General features: G+C 41.0%; 1 protein-coding gene across 1 annotated transcript; it reads left to right on the top strand.

The window, feature by feature from the left end:
- The first annotated feature begins 3,743 nt into the window (after positions 1-3,743).
- Positions 3,744-26,258, top strand: apbb1ip (amyloid beta (A4) precursor protein-binding, family B, member 1 interacting protein). Its single transcript, XM_073488317.1, has 14 exons — positions 3,744-3,915; positions 9,203-9,262; positions 10,361-10,448; positions 12,013-12,299; positions 13,778-13,855; positions 15,727-15,886; positions 19,592-19,713; positions 20,537-20,611; positions 20,756-20,899; positions 21,231-21,341; positions 23,227-23,325; positions 23,427-23,550; positions 23,666-23,727; positions 24,404-26,258. Exons 2-14 carry the CDS (start codon positions 9,203-9,205, stop codon positions 25,031-25,033), a joined length of 2,040 nt encoding a protein of 679 aa, XP_073344418.1. The 5' UTR covers positions 3,744-3,915; the 3' UTR covers positions 25,034-26,258.
- Positions 26,259-26,276: the final 18 nt, after the last annotated feature.

The following is a 26,276-nucleotide window of genomic DNA, read 5'->3' as shown; positions in this document are numbered from 1 at the left end:
TGCATACAGGAATTCCCCACTGAGGGAAGAGGAAACTTTTACTGAATCACAGCATATGAGTTCTGGCTCAAATTTTTTGATTTAAGAAGGAAAAAATGGGAAGTTTTGTCCATGCATGACCAAAATGATCTCCTCCTCCATGACTGTCACTTTTCATTTTGCTCATTATTGACTTTCCTGTGACCTTACAGGCCATCCAAGCTGCAAAAAAAAGTGGCAATGTTGAGACAGCTGCTGGTCCTTGACCCACTGTCCTTCACTTAGACTGGCCTTGTCAACACCGAGCGCCCTGCTTCTTTATAGACGGAGACAACAGAGGTCAAAACTTTTTGTGAAAGGGACCTATGGCAGGAGTCAGGAATGTGGAGCCCACAGCTGGGTTTGGGACCCAGATCTTCTACTCTCATTTTTAGTGTTTCAGCACAAACACATGTCCGATGGGAGGTTATCTGAGGCTGATGTGTGCCGGGATGTTTGCAGTTTGGCAGGTTCTGACGTAATTTTCTGTTTAATTACTTCAAGGTCAGGCAGGTATGGAAGACAAATGCTGCCATGAAAAGGAGGGAAAATTAGACGTTAAGACAATAAAAATCGGACCAGTCTCGTAACTTTGACTTTGAAATTCTCAGGATCTCATAATTTTGAGTCAGTAATCCAACATTTTAATTTATCTCTTAATTTTGATTTATAGCCTCATAGATTTTGGCTAACTCTCACATAATTTTGATTTATTATCTCATAATTTTGACTTAGTACCTCACTTTCTATCAGTCACTTTAAGCAGTTTTGTCGTACAATAAACATGTTTAACTTATTCTTTAAATTCTTTATTCATTCTCTAAAACTTCTGACCTATTCTCTTATAATTTGGATTTTTTTTAAACTCATTTTGACATTTTGTCTAAAAACTTGCAGCTCAAATTTGTGAAATAAATCGTTTTGACTTAAATCGTTAAAAAACATTTTTAAGTGTCATAATTTTGACTTCTTTTTTCATAGCATTTGATTTACTCTCACATCATTTTGACTTATCTCACTTAAAATCTCATATTTATGACAATTTTGTTCGAGAACACAAATTCTGACTCAGTGTTTCATAATTTCAATAATAATTTCAAAATCATTTTTAACTTTTTTCCTTAATGCTTTAATTTATTCTCTTACATTATTTTAACTTAATCTCAAGTCATTTTGATTTATTATTTTGAGGCATCGTCTCAAAATGTTTACTTACTTTCTCATATTTCTGATTTATAATCTCATCATTTTGTTTTAATGTCTCATAATGTTCACTCAATATTTCATAATTTTGACTTATTATGTTATGATATTTACTTTACAATCTTATATTTGTCATTTATTTATTGATTTTTCATTCAATAAATGAAACATTTTGATGTACTACTTCACATTTCTGACTTCTGTTAAATAAATATAATCATCATTTTGACTTCATAACTTCGTATTTTTACTTTAATAGGTTTAACTTTTCTAACCTGGCAGGCCTGGGCCTCCATAGACCGACAAGATTAATAAAAACAGATCTCAAATTCTTTTGTTTGTTAGATTCTGTTGGCAACTAAATCCTGCCAAGCGGAGCAGGGGGGGCTGATCGGAGACCTAAATTACTTGCATAACAACATCTTGCATCCAACTCACTCTTTGCTGTTTTCCTGTTGTAAACCTTCAGAGTGGATCGGTGCTCCGCAAAGAAAACAAGGGGTGCGGGCCGCTAACTGCTTCACACCACCCACTGAGCTCAGGCGTGTTTGGTATGTACAATACAGCAGAGCACAAACAGAGGGCACCACAACACTCCGATATGCATCACTTTTCACATCATCACTGTGACAGACTGTCCTCTGCAGTGCTACAGTTGACAAATGCTTTTTTGTTCTGCAAGGTGAACCCTGGTTTTGTCATTACCAGCCCATTCTGCTTTTCAAGCAGAAAAAAAAGCCAAAGGAAAGGTATTTAGAGGTGTGTCGGAGACTAATGACTATGCCCCTCTTATACACCTCACACCTTACCATCTGTGGTTCTGCAACTTCTGAACCAAAGTGCTGCTCTGTCTCAAGAAGGGCTTTGTGTGCATCCTCTGGAGGATTTCTGAGGTTCGGGTGAGGTTTTGTAGTCCACAAAACATTTCTGGAGCTTCACAGCCGAACAGCGTTGCAGCTTTCTCCTAGTTGGGGACATAAAAAAATAAACAAACAATAGAAAAAAACAGAAAATGGCTCCATAAAACTTGTATGGTGTACTTTTATGGAAGCCCCAAGATGCCAAATTGGATTCAAGAGAATGCTGCAATGCTCGAGAAATGTTTGGTGGACTTCACTCTACTTTCCATCGGCTCGAGGACGGGTAGATATTGACTGAATCTTAATTTTTTGGTGAACTTATCCTTTAAAATCGCAGTTTGCAAAGCACAAAATTAGATGAAAGCACAAAAAAATAAGACCATTATAATTATCCACTCTGTTGGACCACCCTCAGCGACTGAAGAGTGACTGCAAAGACAAAACAAAGCAGAAAAATCGCCCCTCTCTCTGCCGCCGTTAATCAGTGTGTCTGTTTGAGAAATGTCCTCCGTCACGCTGGTGTTTAGGAGACGCTCTGAGTTGTCCATCTGTTTGTCAACCGCTGAGAGAGTGGGAAACGAGGGGTGGTGGATAGGACACATGCTTCGTACCCTGAGTGTTTGTTTAATACATCATGAGTCACGAAAGCCTCTTGGAGATCGTTGAAGGTTATTTGGTTTCCCCCCGTGGAGCTTAGTCGCTCTGATGACAGGATTTTGCCACAGAGAGGGTGGTCGGCCTTTTCCAGCTGGAGCCGAGAGCCTGAATCAAAACCAGAAGTGCTAATAACGGCAAAATAATGGAAAAGGAAAGTAATATTTCCTTTTTTGAAGAGGCTTGGGGGTTGAAAATGAGGGTAGCAACGTGGGAAAGTTGATAGTGGACGATGAGATGAAAAAAGAAGATGTGAAACCTTGTTTTCTGGCCTCCCAGGTTGACCCAAGGAGAAATGCAAATAAATAGAGCTATCTGTGTCTGCATGGTCCGATAAGAGCCAGAGGCTATTCAAAGCTTGACAGCTTGACTCTCCTCGGTTCCCCCCCCGAAGATAACTGACCTTGTTGCATCACACCAGTGTCTTGAGACATTTCTTCCTGATTTTGAGCAGAGAAAAAAGCGCTTGAGTTTCAGTGGAAGCAAATTTCTGTGAGCCTGAGACACCCTGATTGTGCAAAATGAGACTTTTAACTTTATTTTAACAGTGTAGAGCAAATAACTCTACATTTATGGATCTGTGTAGAGAATCTAGATCACTGGAGCTCAGCTGGAGTCTAGTTTGCTGTTATGACGTGCCACATTACCACTCCCGCCTAAAGAGCTGCTGTAAATCAGTTTCCAGCGAGGTGAATTATTAACCGAGACCGCCACATTCCTCGTGCTGAATCAGCCGTTCTTGTCCTTGATCCCACTGAGACCTCGCTTTTTTTAATTTCCCCTCATGACCCTTCATCATCTGCTCAAGAAGGTTGTCAATCAGCACCACGATTGACAGTTCTCTCCTGCTTTCTCCACGCTTACGTCGTTGAAACAGTTGCAGTTCGGTGCAGATAAGGAGGCTGTGATAAGAGGGACGGCCCAGCGCTGCCTAGACAAGACTGTTGTGAAAGTTGTCGAGCTCTGAGCTGGAATGCAGTGACAGGTCTGGACCTGAACTTCCGCATTAAGCAGGAAGAAGTCAGAGAGCCTAGATGCAATCCACTGCAGCACACCCAAATCTGACTGTATATGACTGTTTTCTCGTGTCGAGCTGTGTTAGAGAATAATATCTCGAGGTGGAACCGATGAGAAGTCTTGAAACCGACAGGTGAAACGAGGATTAACACATTTTGAAAAGGTGAGTTACATCTCTGTTGAGTTGGATGTTGTACCTCTGGTTAACGGTGAACACCCACAGCGTACATGACTTTGACTTTTCTGTAAAATAATCTTAATCTGATTGCAAGAAATTGCCAAATTATGTTATAACTTTACACAAAACTGACACAAAGGACTTGTTGTCTTTGTACTCACGAGATAAGGTTTAATTAAGTTCCCCTTACAGTGATAAGGCAGCATTTAGGCTTATTATGATGAAAAGGGTGTTAGTTCATATGTGTGTTCTCGTCTGCTCTCCAACTGGGTGGACCCGGCTCTAATTTCAGACTGCTGTATGACTCAATAACCACATGAAACCGATAGGGTTGGACCCTTATTTTAAAGCTAATAAGGCTGTCAGTGTGTCCCTGAATATAGGAACATTCAGTACATTTGGCTTCATGAGATGAGATTAAATCACAGAAGAATGGACTGCATTTCTTAGGAAATGTATCAGTGGATGTAAGATGTAAAAACCATTAAGTTGACAGCTTGTTTTCTGTTTTTTTTTTACTCCTGTCAAGCCAGAAAATATACACGGACTGAACAATGACTCAGATGGAGCTGTAGAAAATGTGAAGAGATTGTTTTTTTCCATGTTTGATTCTACAAAAGCACAAACTGTCTCCAGCGAACAAAGATAAGATCTCGTATTGTTTGATGCCAGGTATGATTTTTCTGCCCTTTAGCGCTTTGTTTCTGCTGCTGTCATGTAAAGTACATCCAGTTCCTTTAAACACATCTGCCTAAGCTCCTAGTACAGACGTTCGATCGGAGTAAGAGAGGGAGTTTCTGCACATCATGGTAAACATTCTGTGCTTCGATACGGCCACTTATTGCAGAGTTATTGTCTGGTTTCCATTTACAAAAACTTAGCTGCACACGTGTGGAGAGGCTGAAGTGTATTTGAGATTATTTAGGAGAGAAACGTTTCCTGGAGGAATGCAGAAGTCACTCTCGTGCTATATTTCAGCCTCTTTTTCTTTCTTTAGATACCCGAAGTACAGTGCTGTGTTTTCTCAAAGCATTGTGCGGGTTTGGAAGGGCGCCAGATTTCATGCCCGACTGTTTCCAATAATATTTATGAATGCTGACAAATCACATATTTTCTCCGGAGCGGTTTCTGGAAAGAGAGCAGAAATTGGTGCTAAGAGGCAGAATTGTCCAAAAGTAATGTGAAGTTCACAAATATGAACTTTTGTTGTGGAGTGAATGCAGTTATTGAAGGGAAATGAGGCCTCAGGTTGTCCTCCTTGTGGAAACATGTTGGATTAAACTGGAAAACTGAGTTCACTTCAGAGTCCTTTTTCCCATCAGGCATTGTTCCGTTAAATGGCGTTAGTCATGCCGGACGATCTTCTTACTATGAAAGTTCTCCAGTATTACCGATAAGAATCTTTTTCATGCCTTCACAACAGATCCATGTCAACCATGACATCTACAGCCAAAGTTTTTATTTTTATTCATGGTTGTTTCAGGAAATGCAGGGTGTGGGGAAATAAGCTTACTCACTTTATGGTTAAGAGTTTGACGAGATTAAGATCCATACCGCTCTCATATCTATGCACAAAGATGACGCTGGAGCCAGGAGACAGTTAGCTTAGCTTAGCATAAAGACTGGGGAAATAGCGAACCTGGCGATTCACTAGAAGTCAGCGTGTGAAGGTGACGGTTTGGCTCGAAAAGTACACTTGTGTATGAATGTGCAGTATCAGCATGGGGAGCGAAAAATATCATCTTTTCCTAAACCTAACCAAGTAGTTTTGGTGCCTAAACCATTTCACAACGTTAACCAAATTATGAAATGTCAGTGTCATACAGACGCTGATTAACGTGATGAAATGTTGGCCTGCGAGGACCTGAAACTGTATCATTATTTGAAGTGAGATCATGATCTTGTCCTAAACCTCACCCAACTTTAACTGTTTCACAATGTTGACCGCACTGTAAAATGGCTTTCCGGTTGTACAGATACCAAAGGGTGCTTTGTGCAACCCTGTGAAGCAAAACCATGATCTAACCCAGTAGTTTAGGTGCTTTTATTTCGAAAATGTATCTGGACGTAGCATGTTTGTAATCGGTACCTTTACCAACAAAGAGACCGTGTTGTTTTCAGGGATACGTGAGGCCAAACGCTACAGTGACACGAAGGACCGGCGGGTCTATTCGACTGTTTGGATTGATACTCGGTTGCTAATCTAAGTATCCAATTTGGAAGATAGTTGATCGTTGAACCTCAGTTTGTCAAACACTGATGCCTTCGGTTTCCCAGGTTGTCAAAGACCGACACTTTGGGTCGGTAGGTCGGGCTGGCCACTATCCTAAAGCGCCATTATTCTACATGTTGGGAATCAGACTCTCTCTCGACCTTTCACAGAGAAATCGATCTTCTCATCTAACTTTGCTTATTTCTTAAAATGTTAAACTGTTGCTCTAAAAGGCTGTGCTGACAATCATTTCAATATTATAATGGCACCAGATGTTGTACTTACAATATCACACCTATAAATAAAGTTAGAAAAAAGTGTAACTTCCTCAAGCTGTTTGATTAAGATATGAATGCGGACCTATTTATGTGGAGAAGAAGTGACTACAAACTGAGGGCTGGGAGCGCTCCATTTAATGCATTTGGCCTCTAAAAGCAGCTGCCTGGAGGGATCTGGCAGACGCTTATTTTTTCCTTATGGGGTTTTAAATAAAATGGCATCAGCCTCTCACAGTGTTTACGTGCGCTGCGTGGTTGTTAGCGAGCAACGTGAGCTGACGTTGATCGAAATGGTACTGCGGTCGCTGCAGGGAGCTCTGCTGCATTACGGTTGTCATACCAAAAAAAAAACAAAAAAAAACATTAAACAAACAATTAAAGTCATTAATGAGGTTAAATTAAATGTTCACTTTTTGTTTTCTGAGGTTTTCTTTTGCCATTACTCAGAATATCACGTCCCAACCACAAACTAAGTCGTTGGAAATTCTGTTGTATTTTAAATGTGACACAGTGTGAGTGAAGGAAAGAGCGGTGTTAAGCTTGCAGGTGTCACCATTTCCGATTACAATTTCGACACTGCGAGTGGCAGGAAGCGTACCACTTCCTCCTTGGGGCAAACCATTCTTGTAAAGGGGTGGAGGAGCGGGCCCCACATGCTACAACGATGAGAACAAACCCACACGTGCAAAAATGGAAATTACTGAGCAACAATCAGCCTTTTAAATACTCGATGTTACGTCATCACAACCAGAGAAGTTTGGCCAATTTTCCCCTCTTTGTAATCAGAAGATCCACCGTTTCTCTTAAAAACCACACATGCAGCCGCCGTACGTTAGGTGTTGGAACGATATTTGATTCACTTCACGTTCAAATGAGAAACATCATGTCACAGGACTGAATGAACTCCTGTCTGGAACACGATCATCTTGTCTCATCCGCAGTGTGACGTAGGGTTTCCCCCCCTGAGTGTCTTACTTTGCTTTTGATTAAATCTCTGCAAATGTTTTCTTCTTTTTTTTTTCTTCCCTGCTGGACGTAAATGTTTGCTAAGCAGATTCCAAACTGTGATGAGCGAGAGCAGTGAGTTACACACCGTTAGAGGTAATATTTTCAGATCTAATGGACCATAACAGCAGAAAAACAAAGTGAAGTCTGGAGATTCAGCTATGCAAACCTTGGTCGAGCTAAACCAATGAGATTAAGCGGTGGGCATAGCTTTAGATAGTGTTCTAGTTTAGTGGCTAACACCTAAAGAGAGGCCTATAAAAAACAATGCGTTGAAAGTGTGAACTTAACACACTGAAGCCACTGTGAAGCCACCATAAGTTCTGATAAAGCATGCCGAAAGTCATGGCCAGTAGATTGTTACCATTGCTTCAACCACACCAAACCTAACTGTAGCTCTTTCAATGGTCTAACACAACCATATTTAACTTTATATTGAAGTATAAGCGTCTCAGGTCTTGCAGTTAAACATAACCATGTGTCACCATTATGTCAGAAACCCACTAGGCTAGTAGGTGAGCCTACCTTATTCTGAAAAATAGCTCATAGCTAAACCGTTATCAAAATTATCGATGCTAACACCTTGAATAAAAAAAAAGCACTTTGTTTGATTCATATTATGTTACAAACTTTATACAAAACATTTGTTTTTTCAGTTTAAAGGCGGATTAAAAATAAAATGCTAGCTGCTAGCCAGCTAAAAACCACAGTGAAACTCATTAGTGACCACAGAACCACGATCAGACGACATCATTTTATTGATGATGGGGATTTTGCCAAAACTCAGAATTAACTGGTTCAGCAGGTACAGCAGCCACACTGTCTGTGTAAATGTCCTCAATCAGATACTGCAGTAGGTCAGTCATTGAAGGCACCATTAGCAGGCACTGGAGCTGTACAGTAGCTGAAATACAGCCCATTACATTTGTGGAATTAAAGCTCAGCGACCGTGTACAGTAACTGCATGAACTCCCACTGACACCACTCCCCTCACTGGTCCTGGTCCGCTGTAAGAAAACAGGGACTCTGTTTTGACTGCACATTCGAGCCCATCATAACATTTGCTCTGAGAAATAGGGATTCAAGTGCGATGGACGGCATACTGTACATACTTTCATGCTGTGCACGGTTGGTTATTCTTTACTCCGCATGTTTCAGGGATCCATTTATGTGGTTATGAAGTATTTTAAATTTTACTTTTAAGCATTCAGGTTTTGAAATTAATTCGTATTGTCATCCATAATGATCAAAATAAACCTTCTGCATTGTGATCATGTACTGTGAATGCATGATTGGTCTGATTTCAGTAGTGAAGTGCAGGATCTATTGTACACCTCTGGTAGAAAATGAAACAAAAATGAATAATAATATTGGTCCCTGGCGTTGGACATGTGCAACAAGACACAGCAAGTTGCGGCGAGAAAATGAATGCCTGGAAGTTATACATAAATACTGCTGTTTGCTCAGTCTGGTTGGAGATGTTATGCGAGATATTACGGCCTCGGGGCACGTTTTACAACTGCACAGAGTAAAGAAGCAGTACTGAGTCTTACCACTGAGCTCTTGTTTCACCACGCAGATGGATCTTCATTCCTTCACTGTCATTCGTCATGACAACCGTTTCAAATCAATGGAAACTCTGTATGCAGCACCGTTCAATACAGGTCATTGATTCACAGGGTGACTAACCAGTGGACGGTATTTGTCACACGGTGAATACGTTTACAGTCTGACAGTCTGATCTTTAAGTATTTTTCTGTGTTGTTACTTTTCACAGATGGACGACATCGACGCCATGTTCAGCGACCTGCTGGGGGAGATGGACCTCCTCACTCAGGTGAGTTAAGTCATGACACCTGTAAGACAGAAGGGTCAAACTGTTTAACTCTTCACTGTCTTTTAAATTATTTATTACTTATTGGAGTAAAAGTGTAGTTATAAAATATCTCATTACTAGTTTTACAACAGTATTTTGAAATTTAAAGAAACAAAACTAAATCAAATGTCTATTTGTGGTTTATCATGTTATTACATCAAATATTGATTAAAGTCATCAAGATTTATCACATCATAAAACCCACAGTTAACAGTAACAGTATTAATAATTTTAAGCCTTGGTTTCACTTCATTATTTACAATACATGTGCTATTTCCTGTTAAATGTGTGTCTATAATTTGAGTCTATTGGTACATTTTGTTTTTATTGAATATACACACACAGTCCTCAAAATTCAATTGGATAAATGCCTCTTTCATTTTCAGGAACTAACGTTTGTAGCTGTCACAGTACATTACATCCTCTTTGTTTCCACATTAAAATATCATTTTTGACACCTCTAATGCAGCGACAACAAGCGAACACAACACATTCTCTCCATTGAACTTCCTGTGGTTAATTCTCTCACTTTATAGCTCGAATAGACTTTTCTTCTCTGGAGACAGCCGACAAACTCACTAAAGCCCGCCATCGATCACAGAGACACTCTAGACTGGCAAGCACAACAGACGCAGCGGGGGGAAACACTCTTTGTGGTCATCTAACAGCCATAAATTACACTCTCTTTCGGAGGGGGGAGGTCAAATGCCAACCTCATAAGCCAGCTCGGGGATTACACATTTCTTTCTTAGTGAAAAGTCCTGCTGATCACTTTGATGTCTTTCCCCGACACACCAGTCATTAGTCATAAGTTACTGGCACTCCACCAGAGGGGGTTTAATAAAACACACAGAAGCTCTGTTAGGGTGTAATACCTAAAAGCAGATGTAACATTACACGTGCAAACATTATACCTTCTTGCATAATGTTTGGGGACAGTTTATGTTTCAGAATGTGTTGTGGATTAACTCCCCGAGCCACTGGGGGTCTTGTGGCTGTGCAGGGTATAGTATTCATGCTCTTATAAACACACCGCCTTGTTCATTCTTTCCCCCGCAGAGTCTCGGTCAGGAAACAGTACCTCCCGAGCCTCTCCCCAGCACCAAGGAGGAAGTCAACTTCTCCATCGGCTTCACCGACCTGAATGGTGACTAAACACTCTGTCTGTCCGCTGTGTGTAGAAATACCAACAAAGAGCTGAGTGTCGAACTTTTGCACGATGACTTACAGTACAACGATGCAGTTGTGCAAGGGCACGATATATCGAATGTTTCGTCAATTACTTGATGAATGATCAAGACTGCTTTGAAAGCTGGCAGTGACGTGAAGAGGTAGAAAAACAGCAGTCAGCTGCCCTGCATGTGTATCTGGCTACTGTTCAAGAGGTGATTTCAGACGGAGATTGGGGTCACTGTACGCGCTAATTACTCCGGCTCTTATGGGCTGTAAAACAAGCAGGGTAATGATTAAGCAAGGTTACGGCATCAGTTACAAGCACTTTAAATCCCTGTTGTCTTTAGCAGACGTGTAATTAAGTACTTAGGTATTCTCTAATAATGTTTATTTATACAGCTCCTCCGACAAACCTTCCTAAAACTAAACTAAAACTAAGTGTTAGCATCAGCATGATAACAGAATGACGACGTGAGTATGCTCATGGTTAGCACAACACGTCCTCGATGATAAGTGACTGAATAGGTCGATTTCCAGCAGCTCCCAAAATGACGTATATCACCGCTACGAAAACAACAGCGTACTGTAGCAGCGACAAGTGTCAGGGCATTCATCATACGCATGCAGTTTTGTTAGGTTGAGGCTCTAAAACTGCTTGGTTAGGTTTAGAAAAACTCTGTGGTTTGGGCTAAAAGTATTAAGTTACGGTAAACATAGGTATGATCCGCACATAACCTCAGTTACGTGTTGTACGTGACGTTATGTCGGCCAAGAACAGAGATCTTCTGAGTGAAAGTCCAGTGTTTGTTTAACCCAGCTGTCCCCTGAGGGGACTTTGATATTTCCTGATAAGCCGTGTTGTAGTTGTTGAGAAATTTCACTCTGAATCACATTATCAGTCTCATGGGGGGCATGATGTTTTTAATTTTGTGACTTTTTATTCTGATATGCCCTAACTTATAAAGGCGTTTTAACTACACCCTTGCTTGGTGTGAGTGCGCAAGTTAGGAAGTGGTCAAAGTTCATGGCAGTACATCCAGAAAAGGTTGAGATCTCAGTCTAACCACCAGTCCAGTGGGTGAGGAACAGCTAGCATGTCCTAAAATGCAGACTTTAAAAAGGGTTTATTAGTTGGAAATACTGGCTTAATATTGGTTTATTAGTTGTTAAGGAATGTTTTAGCCCAGCCTAATCTAACAGCACCACCAGCCTTTAATTGTCATGGGAGTAGTAAGTAAGTAAAAATGAAAGTGGAATGAAGTGAAAGAAATGATTTAATTTAATGGTTTTGCATTGAGTAATAAAAACATAAAATAAGGGAACCTGTAAGGAATGAAAGTTCTTCATGTTTAAGAGGAAAGTTCAGAAAAAGGATCTAAGACGTCTTCTCTGTGCCAACAAAATTAAAGCTTCTGCTGACTGGTCAAATACTTTTGAAAGCGAGGAAACACCTCAAATTCCTAACAACTCCAAAACATATATGCCCTGTGTCTTTTATATACATACTGTGCCTGAGTTTGATTTCCCTCTAACACCAGAGTCCCTCAATGAGCTGGAAGACAATGATCTGGATGCTCTCATGGCTGATCTGGTGGCCGATCTCGAAGCGACGGAAGAGAAACTCGCAGCAGACATACAAGGTCTGAAGGTGCCATCGCCGCCCCCGCCAGACCTGCCGCCACCACCTATGGGCCTGAGCGCACACCCTGCCCCCTTCATCGCTTCCCCGACGTCCCCTGCAGGCAGCACCAGCAGCACTGTTAGCACCCCGGCCTCCTCCGCCGCCTCCCCTTTACCACCTCCTCAGTCTTCAAAGCCTACAATGGTGAGCCAGACCACAGTTTGTAAGATTAAAGAAGCAAGAACCTGTAAACCTCTCTACTGGGAAGTGGTCCAGAATAAAAGAAGTGAGAGTCTTATCGAGGCTTGTCAGAGTAATAGAGAGCTGTCTTTGGTTGTTATTGTTTCAAGGAATGATAGTGAAGGAATGTAACCAAGTTTATTTACTCGATTACTGTATTTAAGTACAAATTTGAGGTACTTTACATGAGTATTTTGCTTTTTTGCTACTTAATATGTACTGACGAGGCGTTTCAGGAGCAGCGTTTTCTGTGGGAGATAGGAGCTTCTGTTGGTGTGGACTTTTTAACTTTCAAGATCTTTTACAGGCACAAGAACCTATATATAAAACATAATAGGTCTCCTTTAAGCAACTTAAACAAATCACCTACAGGCTTTTATAGGCAACCGGGAGAGACGGGGAAAGTCATGTCACGGTGCACGTGGCCAATAAAACAGTGATTAATACATGTAAATTGCTGCAAATTATACGCACAGCCCCTTTAATATGATAGCCTTACTTTTACTCAAGTGTGACTTTTGGGTGCACGATAATGGATGACAGATAGCGAAGAAGAAAGGAACATTTCTGTGCACTCTCATGCTCTTAAAATATAATACACAAGAAACATGAAGCAGAAAGAGACAATGCAATGTCACAATCTCTCTTTTATTGGTTTACCACGAGGAAGTGCTCTCAGCGTCGTGCGTGACAAGACAGCATTACGACGAAAATACCACCAGTTCCCAGCATATAAATTTCTGGTGGGCTCTTACTGTCTTCGTGGAACTGGGAAGAGTGGTATTCTCCTATAACAGTGAGGACGGTGAGATCATGGCGAAGCTGCTGCTGGATGGAGGCATCTGTTACAGCTACAGAGACTCGTGAGGCGAAACAGCCGAGTCTGTCTGGAACAGATCAAACACATACAGCCATGAGGCAGGAAAGAGTAACAGGATCAATACCCAAAGATTGGAGAAGGGGAGGTTATATGTGGCAGTGGTGGGAGAGTGTGTGTGGGGAGGGTAAAGCCAGACGGGAGCTTATTGCTTTAGCAGGGTTTGTTACCTCATCCCTCTGAGGTAAAAACACCAGCTGTGCCGGGGCAGAGAATGTGTCATTGTTAGGTGGAGGTGTGCAAGTTCATTAAAGCTGCACTGTAGGCAGGAACGGCGGAAGAAAAGGGGTATCACATCCCTGCTAACTGAGATCCAGTTGATTAGATGTAATGTCCCGAATGAAATTCTTGAATGGACACACCGGTTGTGAAATTAAAACTAAATCAGAACACCTCCTGACAGCATTGAGGTGCTACATTTACAGAAAATGAGCTACCTGGAGTAGTATACACATGTAGCCTGATGCTATCATAGGTACATCTCTTTAATATGAGACTATACCTGATGGCAGGTGAGCACTTATTCTTCAATATACTAATTAATACATATTTTTTTCCTATTTAGGAGGAAATCGAGGCGCAGATGAAAGCAGACAAGATCAAACTCGCTCTTGAGAAGCTCAAGGAAGCTAAAGTGAAGAAGGTAAGACGGCCAAACATCCAAGCCTCTGATCTTACGTCCGCTGGCAACTGTAAACTTTAAAGACATTGTGAATTATAGCTACGTGGACGTCACTGTAAAGGACGTAATGTTCAAACGTAGCATGGCTCTGTGTTTTTTTTTTTTTTTTTTTTGCAAGAGCCATTAATCACAGCAATGAATGGCCATTTTTCATCCAGCCAACGTCCTTGTAGGATAGCTATTTCCTCTTTGGGTGATATGTGGACAGTTTCTCATCTTCAAAGCAGTCAACAAAACACAGACATGTGGTCTTGCATGCAAAGACTCACATCAGGAACCGCAATTTCATGCAAACTAGTTTCCTGCCAATTGCATACCAGGTTTTTTTTTGTTTTGTTTTTTTAATCATAGGTGATGTGATGGATGATTTAACTGCTTCTACGAAATGCTTGGCTGAGAATGGTTAAAACGTACATGGGTGTGACTGATTTAATGGTCAATTTCCTTGTTAGGAGAGTGATTATAAATCCCTAGAAGAAGAAAGGGAACCAGCCATGTGTGTGCGGATATGAGAAAACACAGATCACTGGCCAGTTTCACAGGAACATCTGTCCCGGGGTTGTTAGACACAGAAGAGCAAGGTGCGCTCTCAGTGGTTTTTCAGCAGAAACCACTGGCAGCTGAGGCCCTCAGGTCTCAGATAAACCCACTGATTCCAGAGCGCGCTTTAGACAAGGATCATGTATTTTGAAGATATGTATTCAACCTTGCATGAGAGGAAAAATAACTTGACATCCAGTGACATTTCGTTCAACCACATGCCAAACCCGTATTGTCTTACAGGGAAGGTCAAGACCGAGAAGTATGCGATCTAACACTTTAAATCCTCTTGTGATAACATCTCTGAAACCTACATTTTTATGACACAAGGCAAGCGACTGAGCGACCTTGGTTCTGTGAAACTCCTCAGCTTTCCAAGGCTGTATTTGTTTCAGATGAGAGGAAGTGTGAGGCCATATGAGCCTGTGAGGAAAGCACTGCTCCGCTCCAGGGCAAAAATTAATCTCAGCCAACTTTGTCTCAGCCAAAAAGAGACAAACACAATGGAGAAGAAATTACTGAAGAGATTTAAAGAAGTTCAGTGGAGTGGAGAGACAGAAGTGCTGATGCTTCAACTTCTCCAGTGAAACTAACATTAGACAACGGAAACAACCGTTTACTGTACACAGCCTGTAATTAAACTGGCAAACAAGCATGTGCTTCAAGGGTTGATTTTAAGTCTCGCTTCAGAGACACCTGCTGCTCTGCACAACATGTTTAACTTCAACCTGTCAAGCAGAAGAAGCAAAAAAAACAAAGGAAGTATGGAAACAATGCGTGTTGACTTCCTTTATTAGAGTTAGATGAAAAGATCAATATCACTCTCACATGTGTCCATTAGATATGAAGCTACAGCCAGGAGACAGCTAGCTTAACTTCGTGTTAAGACTGGAAAATCTACCAGTACCTCAGAAACTCATGTATTCACAAACTCAAGTTAACTCAAGAAAAAGGGGGCAAAATTTAGGTTTTCACATGTGAAACTTTTCAATTACAGTACGTGAGAAAAGTCATTCACATGTCAAAATGTTCTGTTCACATGTGACAATATCTTAATTTCACATAAAATATTTTAGTTCACAAATTTTCATACAGATGTGAAAAATCACTTCACTTCATTTCAGCTCACATGTGCACATATTCAATATGAAACAGGGCTTTTCACATGTGAAAAGGCAATATTCACAAGGGATTTTTTTTTTATCTTAATCATTATAACCAGCTCAAATTATTCCCTTACGCAGGAGTTCTCACTACAGCAAAGTAAAATAAATATATATTGTTTTTGACAGTTGGTGGTGAAGGTGCTGCTGAACGACGGCAGCTCCAAGACTCTGATGGTCGACGAGAGGCAGAATGTGAGGGAGGTTCTGGACAACCTGTTTGAAAAGACTCACTGCGACTGCAATGTGGACTGGAGTCTGTGTGAGACCAACCCTGAACTGAACCTCGGTGAGTTACCGCATAGCATTATTTATACTGTACTGTGGTTCATGCTACACAGTGTTGTGGCTACATCTTCATAGCGCTTAGATCTTATTTATGTCATCATGAGTCGCAGTCACATAAAGCGGTGTGTCATCAGCATATGGAGACAGATGCAATGTTTCCGTACAGTTTTAGAAGTGTTTATGACCAATTATTAGACCATCAATTATCACCATTGCCTTAAATGTGCTATCTATAAGCAAGGCAAGTTTATTTATACATGACATTAAAGTTCAAAGTGTTACAGGAAGACATAGGAATACAGCACATAAAAATAAGACACAAAACATTGAAATTGACAGACAAAAAAATGAAAATATGCAAGATTGAAAAGAAATTGCATTTACAAGAAACCAAAAGATACAAGCAAGCAAATAAATGGTTACATATTAAAAAGTTCTGTATCTGATTTATTTGAAAGCCGTAGTTAACAATAATGTAATCTCAATTTTATACAGATGCCTCTATGTGACCTTTTACTGGCAAACATTATTCTTAATGCCTGTCACTGGGTTGGATTCCCAACAAAATCATGCCATTACTACGGGAATGTTGATAACTTGAGCTTTCTCAACAAAATTGCGATTACACTGCAAGTGAAATCTGTTAGCTGTAGGCTAATTTATGAACAGAACCAGAAAAATATGTACCGTAGACTACCAGTTTAACAACATAAGCCTCCAGTGTGTTTTTATATGAACTGTCAACTGAACACACACAATGTGCAGGGTGGGATATTTCATTCAGGTCCAGATGATGGACTGTGTTTTTATTGGCACGACGGCAGCCACGCTGCAGCGAGCTCACAATGAAACATTGATCTCACTCCCATCCATCTCTCTCTCCCTCCTCCACACTCTCTGTATACCTCTCTCTCCCTCCCGCACACACATACAGTGTAGACAGGTGGGTTTAATTTGCTGTATCGGACACTGTCAGTCATCCTCCCTGTCATGCGGAAATAGAAGCCTTATGATCTCAATCCTCCGTCTGGACCGTCTGTGCTATATTTACTTCAGCTGCTGCACTTCTTAGATTCTGCGGCTGCTCGTTACCACCTGCTTTCTCTGTTTTCTAACAACTTCATCAGATTGTTACAGCGATAATTCAGAAATGGGAGTCATTTTACTGCATCCTGAAGCTTTTTCCAATTAGATACTGATGGTAAGGTCGTTAACTCTGTGAGCAATAAAGTCTGAGTCAATATTATTTTGCTTGAAAATTATACTCAAGTAATTGTATATGCAGTTAAGCTGTGAAACATTTAATTAAAGGGTAAGGCTGGAGTTATTCCATATTTTTCTTATTTTCAACTAACTCCATAAGAGGACGTAAAACAAGAATCTGTCTGTGGCTCTCAGCCTCAGGCTCCATTTATTATGCTTAAGACTTAAACCACAGAAAACATTTAAAAAAAAAAAAAAATTTTAGGAATGTAAAATTGCTAGGAAAAGCTACCAACTTCCTTCAGTTCTCAAAAACAAAAATATCAAGCAGATTCTTTCGGCCGAGTTACTAATACTTCAAACACCAGGTACTTAAAGTTAAACTCACAAGTACAATTGCTGCTTTAAAGAGGAACTCACTCGTTTATTCTGGATATTTCACAGGATGATAGGCCTTTGCTGGAGGTGCAAAACAAATGAGGAAATGTGTATTTCCCTTCAGTCAACACAGTCTGTTTTTAACCAAATGATAGCCCGTGTTTAAATTAGCTCTCTGACACATTGATTGCCATTTAAAGCCTGTCATTCATCCCAAACATCTTACGATTAGCTCATTTGAGTCATGAGCACGGGAGGTGGAGAGGACCTTGTGTCATCTCTGACTAACGAGACAGCTTGTCATTGGAAACAGTTTGAGATAGTTTATTATTAAATGTCTGTAAAAGCCCCCCAGTGCGTTACGCTCTAACAACGACTCAGAACAAAAAAAAAGTCATGACAAATAAAGTCCCGCGGAGCTCGACAGCAACACCATCTTCAAACAAATCCCCACTGTTAATTTCGCCCATGTGCTCACCATGCACGCCACTGGAAACACACCATGTGGTTAATGCAGTTCAAAGGGATTTTTACTCCTAATAACTCACTCCAGCAGCAAAGTCACACCATCCATTTAATGATCGTAATAGTCAAACTATAGACTGGAACCCTGGCAGCAATTTATTTAATGCCTCCACCTTGGCTTGTATCCTGTAATTGGGGACCGTGGCTAAACTACAGTCAAATGTACAGTACATGATGGAGATCTATGGCACTGAGTGTTTGGGTGGGCAGAAAGGAGGAGGAGGAGGAGGTGGTGGAAATTGCCCTTAATGTGTTTTCGTGGCATAGTCCCATTAAAAGTCTTTCCAGCAAAAGGGGGAGTCTTGTATTTTTATTGAGCCCCTCCTTCATTCATCCTGCTTGAAAAAGACAATTGTACTGTACAGCTGTGGAAATTAACTTTGAGCCGAGCTCAGCCTATTTAAAGATTTCGTGACAGAGTGAATAACTGTACGTGCGGTGACGCATTTGTTTAGATAAAACAGAAGGGACAAGGAGAATACAAAGTGAGATTAAAGACTGTTGCAGATTCTGGTTTAAATAATAATGAACTGTCGGCTCTGGGGACGTTTTTAATCTTCTTCTTGAATGCGCTGAGAAATGATCTTTTATGGGCTGATAGAGACAAGATTAGTTCTGTTTTCTGCAGCGGTGGAAAGTAAGCAACTGTATTTAGGTACTTTGTTCCACCTTGTAAGACTTTTTAGTGCTACTCCACAACATTTTAAGACTGCCCTCACCAGGAAGATGACACAATTTGTTGTTTTTCAGTGCTTGAAATAACCGATGTCGTCACTGTTTGAACAAGTGTTTGGTTGCGTAACCTTTTAGTAGAGTTTTCTGGCAAAACTTCAGTCAATTCAAGGGAGCATGGAGAAGGAACGAAAGTCAACAGAGATCAAAACTGACCCTACAGAAACATGTTGGCCTGACAATAAAGTTGTTTGGAGTCTTCTGTTGCCCAAACCTCAATCTTACAACCCATCAGATACGTGTCTGATGGTGATTTAGTTTCTGTGAGCAGCGACCAGAGTTTTGTGTGTCATTGCTTGCAGTCCACTTAGCAACTTGAGCATGACCTCAGCTGATCTCTATCAACAAATGAATGCAGATATACAGATATGAATGCAGCTACATTTTTGAAAAGAGAAGTCGTCAGGTGTCAATTCTACGCAGATGACAAACAGATGAATGCTTCCAACACTAACATCACACGTACACAGTACACAAAACTTACAAAAAATATAAAACTTTCACTTTCAATGACTTTTTTTCCCCTTTTAAAAAATAATTAAGGCTTCAAATGATGTAGGCACTTGCAAATGACATGGTAGTACAAAATGTAAACATATTTTGGTGTTTCATTTTTACCTCGTTACTTGAAATTTCATTAAACTTTTATTCTTTTTACAAAAAGAACCAAAAAAGTATGCTTTCACCCCATAAAAACATCTGGATTCCACTAATAATCACCAGGATTGTCTCATTTGTCTGCAAACCCCAGACATATGCCATCCAAATAAATAGAAAGAAGCTGTAATCACATAAAGATTACACCAAAGTGGATAATCTGAATACTACCACCCCCAGTTTGCTGACATCTTTGCTTTTCCTCTGACAGAACGGACGTTTGAAGACCACGAGAACCTTGTGGAGCCTCTCTTAGCGTGGACGAGGGACAGCGAGAACAAAATCCTCTTTCAAGAGCGGCCGGGAAAAAATGAGGTTTTCAAAAACCCACAGGTTGGTCCTCTCATTGCACTGTATGTATCTTTATACTCGTATATCTCATATATCCAGCGATGGCTGGTTCATTATGTCTGGCCTTGCTTTGTGCAGATCTATCTCCACATTGTCTCAGCCTCGTGCCATCTGGCCAGTTTCACCGTGTGAGTTATGAGATGTCTTTCCTCCATGTAGGATGACCTCTTACATTTATGTCCTCACTGTAATATATCAGACAAAACAGCTTCAGGCAAAAGACATCAAGATCTTGGCATGTTTGTTGATATAATGGGAACCCTTTATAATCTCGCTAGTGTTTAATGGATTCGGTCTGTTGGCAGAGACGAACAGCCGGGTTGGAAAAACCAGTGAGATATTTCTTATTTTTAAACTACTCCATCATGTCTTCCACCCCCCCCCCCCCCCCCCCCCCCCCCAACAAAAGACAGATCTGTTTTATACAACACGTCCTGATCAATTTATGGTTTTTAACTTTTGACAGGAGCTACCAAAATAGAAATCCCCTCAGGCTTTCTCTCACCACAATGAAAACACAGACCCACAGGCCAGTCACACAGGGACACAGAGCCTGCAGGGTTCAGGGGTTTCTGAGAGGTGATCGTGATTGTTTTTCCCCTCGTGATGCTGATGCAATGTTTTGTTCTGATTTTAAATATGTGTTTATAAAATAATTACTTAAAAATTGATAATTAATTAAAGTTAATATTGTGTTTTATTCTTGAACAGACAAGAAAAAAAACTTCTGAGGCTGCATCTAGATCAAATAATTTCGATATTGATAACTGCAATCATTAATGCACTTCATGTTTTATCCCTGCAGAACTTTTATCTATGGAAGAAGGATAAGAGATCTCTCAAAGACATAAAGGACAAAGACAAGGAGTTATTAATACAGGTAAAATATGCGCACACACACACACACACACACACACACACAAACACACATAAACCTCGAGTGAAATATTGTCTTTAAAGTGACAGTGTTCCCGGTGAGAGCTCCTCTCAGTGACCCCCTTTCATCCCTCCTTCCCCTCTGCAGGAGAACTTCTGCGGCACCTCCATCATCGTGCCTGATCTGGAGGCCGTGCTGCACCTCAAAGAAGACGGCAAGAAGTCCTGGAAGCAGCGGCTCTTCCAGCTGAGGGCCTCGGGAATTTATTACGTGCCCAAAGGGAAAACTAAGGTCAGGGGTTCAAAAGGGAATCGCTTTGTGGCAAAGACCAGACTATAAACACAAATTCCTGCAGATATTTAGATATTCATGCAATGTACGAGTGAAACCTTGAGAAATATAAGGTTGATCTTTTGTTATTTTTCTCTGGGACTACAAACTCCTAGTGTGTAGTCTTCCTGCTTTATGAACCACACTCTTGTTTTCACGCAACACTAAATATAAGTCAAGCTTTTACTCCCTGCTGGAGGAGTTCTTACTACAGGACATTATGCACCTACTGTAGTGTTGAAACAAAGAAACTACAGATCATCTCATAACACATTTCTTTATTTCCTTCCAGTCGTCCCGTGACCTCGTCTGCTTCGTCCAGTTCGACAATTTAAACGTCTACTACGGCAATGACTTCAAGAGCAAATACAAGGCTCCGACCGACTTCTGCTTCGTTCTGAAGGTAGGTCAGCAGTACATTTATCTGGACACACCCTTACACTGCGAAACTGATTTCATAGAGAAGCTGCGACTTCTGCTGACCATGATACTACAGAAAACATTTACAGTAACAGCCTGTGTGTTTGTTTTCGGGGCGTATACCAAACAGCATATTGTACGCAGAATTAATTGTTGCATGGTGTTTTCCGAGAAGACAGCTGGCAGCTTTTCTGGACATGTGAAATGTAATAAATAGTTGAATTTGAAGAAGTGAAAGGAGACAGTTTTTTACCCAAGTGGCGAGAAAGCGAGCTGAGGACTTTTTAAGCAGCTCCTAATATATCTTTCAAAGGAACGACTGTAAAAGCACAGTGCGTTTAATTAAGAGGAGTTCTTTGAAGCTGAGAATATTAACAGTAATGGGAGGTACCTACAGTATCCATTTAAGAGCGAGAAATGCTGACTGACGTGAAAAAAGTAAGAATTAGACGGTGGTCAGTGTTTAAAGGATGTGAAAGTCCGCTTTCTTTCTTTTTTCCCCTATCTTGTCTGAGAAATACTGGAATCAGCAGATACCATGCGACTAGTTGTTGGGGATCAAAGGGAAAAGAGCTTAGAGAGGCAAAGAAAGTGAATTACCCACAAGTGAAGTCTTCAAGGTCTGAGCTGAAGGGACTTTAAGGTGCTGCCAGCCAAGGGCAAAAGGAAAATGACCTGTCAGAGTGGATACTGAGACACGAAGGCCGGCCTGGCTTCAACATGGTCTCGAGTCATGCAGACAAAAAGCTGATTCTCGTCGTGGTAGATGGTACGCAGATGTTACAATAATAGCTGAAGCTGGGCGTGTTTGACACTTTGGTGGGGCGGTGTGTTTACAGGCTGCAGCAATGCAAGGACGCAAGCAAAAAAAAATTTTGCTTCATGATTTAGCTGTTATGTATTCAGAGGAGGAGCCCGAGCCAATCACTAATACCACCCTCATTATGTATTATGTTGTGGCAAAGTCAACTTCCTCCTCGGGGTGGAACAATTGACTGTGGGATTAATGCTGGACCTGGAAGCATGCACTGCACGGCAAATATTTTTTGTAAGCAGTCAGATTTTGCAGACTTACTTTAAAGACTACTTGAGCATCAAACATCTCGTATTTCCCTCAAATTACAGGATGCACTCAAACATTTCACTTCTAGCGTCATGGTTTCTCATTCAGAAATGCTGACTGGACTATTTCAAACAACAGGAATTAAGAAACACATCATCAATTTCACTGGTGTTTCCTGTTAACACCCAGGCTCCAGACTCACTCTGCCCCCTGGTGGCTGCCTGTGTTTTAAGTTTACACATCAAAGTCCCATCGGTGCTGAACGCTAGCGACTTGAGGCTACATTAGCTGTTTATAACATAAGCAAATCTCCACTACAGTCATCAAAATTATATAAATACATGTATACACAATAAATGCTAATTTGTCTTTTATATTTTTTGTTTCTTTGGCTTTATATTTTCATTTATTTATTTTACAGTCCAACATTTTTTATTTACTTCATTTATTCCTGTTTTTGTTTCTACATTTATTTTCTCATGATTTATTTTTTTTATGGCACTCCTATGACTCCATACAATAATGGTTGGAATAAAAAAAGTCTTTGTTTAATTGTTGATAACTGTTTTTGGACATTGCACAATAATGTTATAGGAGTTCAATGTTAAATCTGCGGCGTGCTCCTTTAAAATCATCCACGTTTGGATAACAGCTAAAATGATGAAGTTCACAGCCTCATGTGACACCTCAGAGGTTATGTTAGTGTGTTTTGGTGGTCATCACATTTAATGTGTGCTACACTGAAGGTCCGGTTGTGTGTGTTGTGTTACTCTGATGTCTGAACCATCTGTGTTTGTCTCTTCAGCATCCTCAGATCCAAAAAGAGTCTCAGTACATCAAGTACCTGTGCTGTGATGATGCTTGGACCATGAACCTTTGGGTAACCGGAATACGTATCGCAAAGGTAAAAATTTAACTCTTAGCTCTGCGTTTTAATAACAGGAAATAATCTCCACTGGGACCAGAACTCATGCTCTCTCTGTGGTGTGTTTCTTGCACTTCCAGTACGGTGTGTCGTTGCACGAAAACTATAAAACAGCCGAGAAGAAGGCCGTCGTCAGCTCGGCGTGGACGAACCGCAGCACTCCATCAAGCTCCAATCCATCAACGCCCTCGCCCACCATCAAAGGTAGCACGACACACGAGCTGCCTTTACGGAGTGTTTCGCTGATGTAAAACAACCCAGATGTGGTGATTTTACTCGTACAGTATGTTCACTCACAGTGTTTCTCCTCCTCTGCCAGCTAAATCACCAAACCAGGCCAACGGTCATGCGCCCAAGCCCCAACCAGGACCTGTTTCAAAGGTACAAAACTCTGAATTACAGGTGGAAATATTGATTATTTTCATTATAAATGTATCTGTTGTTATTGTTTAGTCTATGAAAAAAGAGAAAATGCCTTCAAGTTTCCCAAATATTCAGCTATATTCAATTAAAAATGACAAAAACTGAAAAAAAGCAGCCTTTTTAAATTAAATTTCTATGGAAAGACAACAAAACTAGAGCTGCAATGACTTGTCGACAGAAAATTAATCGGCAATCATTTTTTTAATTTTCGACTCATCGCTTCAGTTTTCAAGCAAAAATACCAAATATTTCTCTGGTATCAGCTTCTTAAATGTGAGTATTTGCTGCTTTTCTTTGTCATATGTGACAATAAATTACAAATATTTAACTGTTAGTTGGAGAAAACAAGCAAATTTAAGACATTAACGTGTTAACGAGACATTGTGATGCCATTTTAAAAAGGTTTTTAAACATTTGAACGGTCAAAATCTAAAGAACAGAGGCTGAGAGCTCCAGACTTTCTGTCCAACGTACGAGTCAAGCTCAAACTTGCTTGATCCTACATTTCCCATAATGCCATCAGTATCACTTCCTGCCTGGTGAACAACCTCAGATGGGTTTTTGTTTAGACATTTTAAAAACATGTTCCCCTCTTGGACATATTGTATCATTATGTTATATTCTGTCTTCTCAGGACTTTGGAAATGTCCCACCTCCACCTCCTCCTCCACCTCCACCAATGGCGGATGTCCTTCCTCCACCACCTCCAGACCCAGTCCTCCCTCCTCCACCTCCTCCTTTGGCTGCCAAGAAGTCCTTTAAATCTGCTTCCCCGCAGCGACACCTGCCAACCAACTTCCCTCCACCTCCACTGGACAACCTCCCTCCTCCACCGCCACCTCCACCCACTGACGACGCCCCGCCAGACTTCCTTCCACCTCCACCTCCTGCCACTGGCTTTGGTTCGCTGCCACCTCCTCCACCATCTATGAGCTGCCTACCACCACCGCCTCCCTCAGCTAGTTTCGGGGGTATGGACCAGTATCTGCCTCCTCCACCACCGGATCCAGGGTTTCTACCACCGCCTCCGCCTCAGCCAATGTTCACAGGAGCTGGAGGAGTCCCGCCACCACCTCCTCCTCCTCCGCCTCCACCTGCTGCTGCCCCAAGAGCGGCGTTGCGGCCTACAGGCTCAGCGAAGAAGGTTCCTCCTGCTCCGCCAAAGAGGACTACACCAGCGCTAGGAGGAGGAGGAGGAGGAGGAGATGGAGACCTCATGTCAGAACTGATGATGGCCATGAACAAGAAGCGTAGCAATCATTAGCCCGAGTATAGTAGGAACTGCCATGTCTTGATTTTTACCAAACATCCACAACAATACTAAACATCAACATGGAGCCAGTGGACATCAGTCAGCCATAGACTTCATCTCTCCATGAAAACTGTGCTCCATCCGCCCTTTTTCTAGTCTGCTTATCCAACACATAATCTTGCATAAATCAATTGAGAGGTTGATTATGATTAAGACCAAAGAGTTCAACTTTTAACAAGTTCAGATTGTTATGTACCAGGGGCCTCATTACAGAATCTTATATCGGTTAAGGATGACATTTGGGATCTTAAGGTATAACTGCTTTCAGGAAATGTAGCTACTGCGCAACCCAAAGTTGTAATGGCATTCAGAATAGCTGCCAAAGTGGAAGCACCATTATTGTTAGGCAAGTAAGCAATGACAATAAATATGGGGAACAACAGAAACACTGAAACATTATGATTAAATACCAAAACTGCTAGAGAGGCTATCACTGTTGGAGAAGCTAATACTAATGTTAGCCTATTGGAGAAGCTAACATGGATGTTAGCCTGTTGGAGAAGCTAGCATTAACGTTAAAACTGCTGGTAGCCTGTTGGAGAGGCTAACGCCGGCGTTAGCCTGCTGGAGAAACTCACACTGTTGTTAGCATGATAGCCAGCCAGTTTGACAAGCTTATACTAATGTTAGCCTGTTGAGAAGCTAATACATATGCTAGCCTTTGGGAAAGCTAACACTGATATTTGCCATTTGGAGAAGTTTACTCTGATGTTAGCCTGTTGGATGAGTTAATATCTAAGTTAGCCTACTGGAGAGGCTAACACTGATGTCAGCATGTTGGAGAGGTTAATATCAAAGCACAGGTAGGATGTGATACAAGCAGCCAGGACATTTGTTTCTGTAATGAAGCCCCTGTTTTGTTCTGTGATTGAAAGCTTGAGTTTTACAGACACCAGTCACTCAATTAACTGGGAAAAAAAACAAAAAAACATGATGCAACATCTGTTTAGGTGTAATATTTTTGTTTTGTATGATATAAGAATATACCGCTGTCGTCATACTTCAGAGAAACATTTATAGAATTGTATATATATTGTCATGTGTTTGTATGGAGGGCTGTAAATACTATAAAAACACCAGTTATTTGGGAATACACAAGTGTAGCCCATTACGGTAGCTTTTTAAACTGTTGCCGAAATAAATACTCAAAAAAATTCCCGGTGGGACATGAAATGAATGAACTGGACAGCATTTC

Source organism: Pagrus major, chromosome 19 (genome assembly GCF_040436345.1).
Source record: "Pagrus major chromosome 19, Pma_NU_1.0".
NCBI classification, from domain to species: domain Eukaryota; kingdom Metazoa; phylum Chordata; class Actinopteri; order Spariformes; family Sparidae; genus Pagrus; species Pagrus major.
The sequence above is the reverse complement of the archived record's forward strand: the minus strand, read 5'-3'. Positions and strand labels throughout refer to the sequence as shown.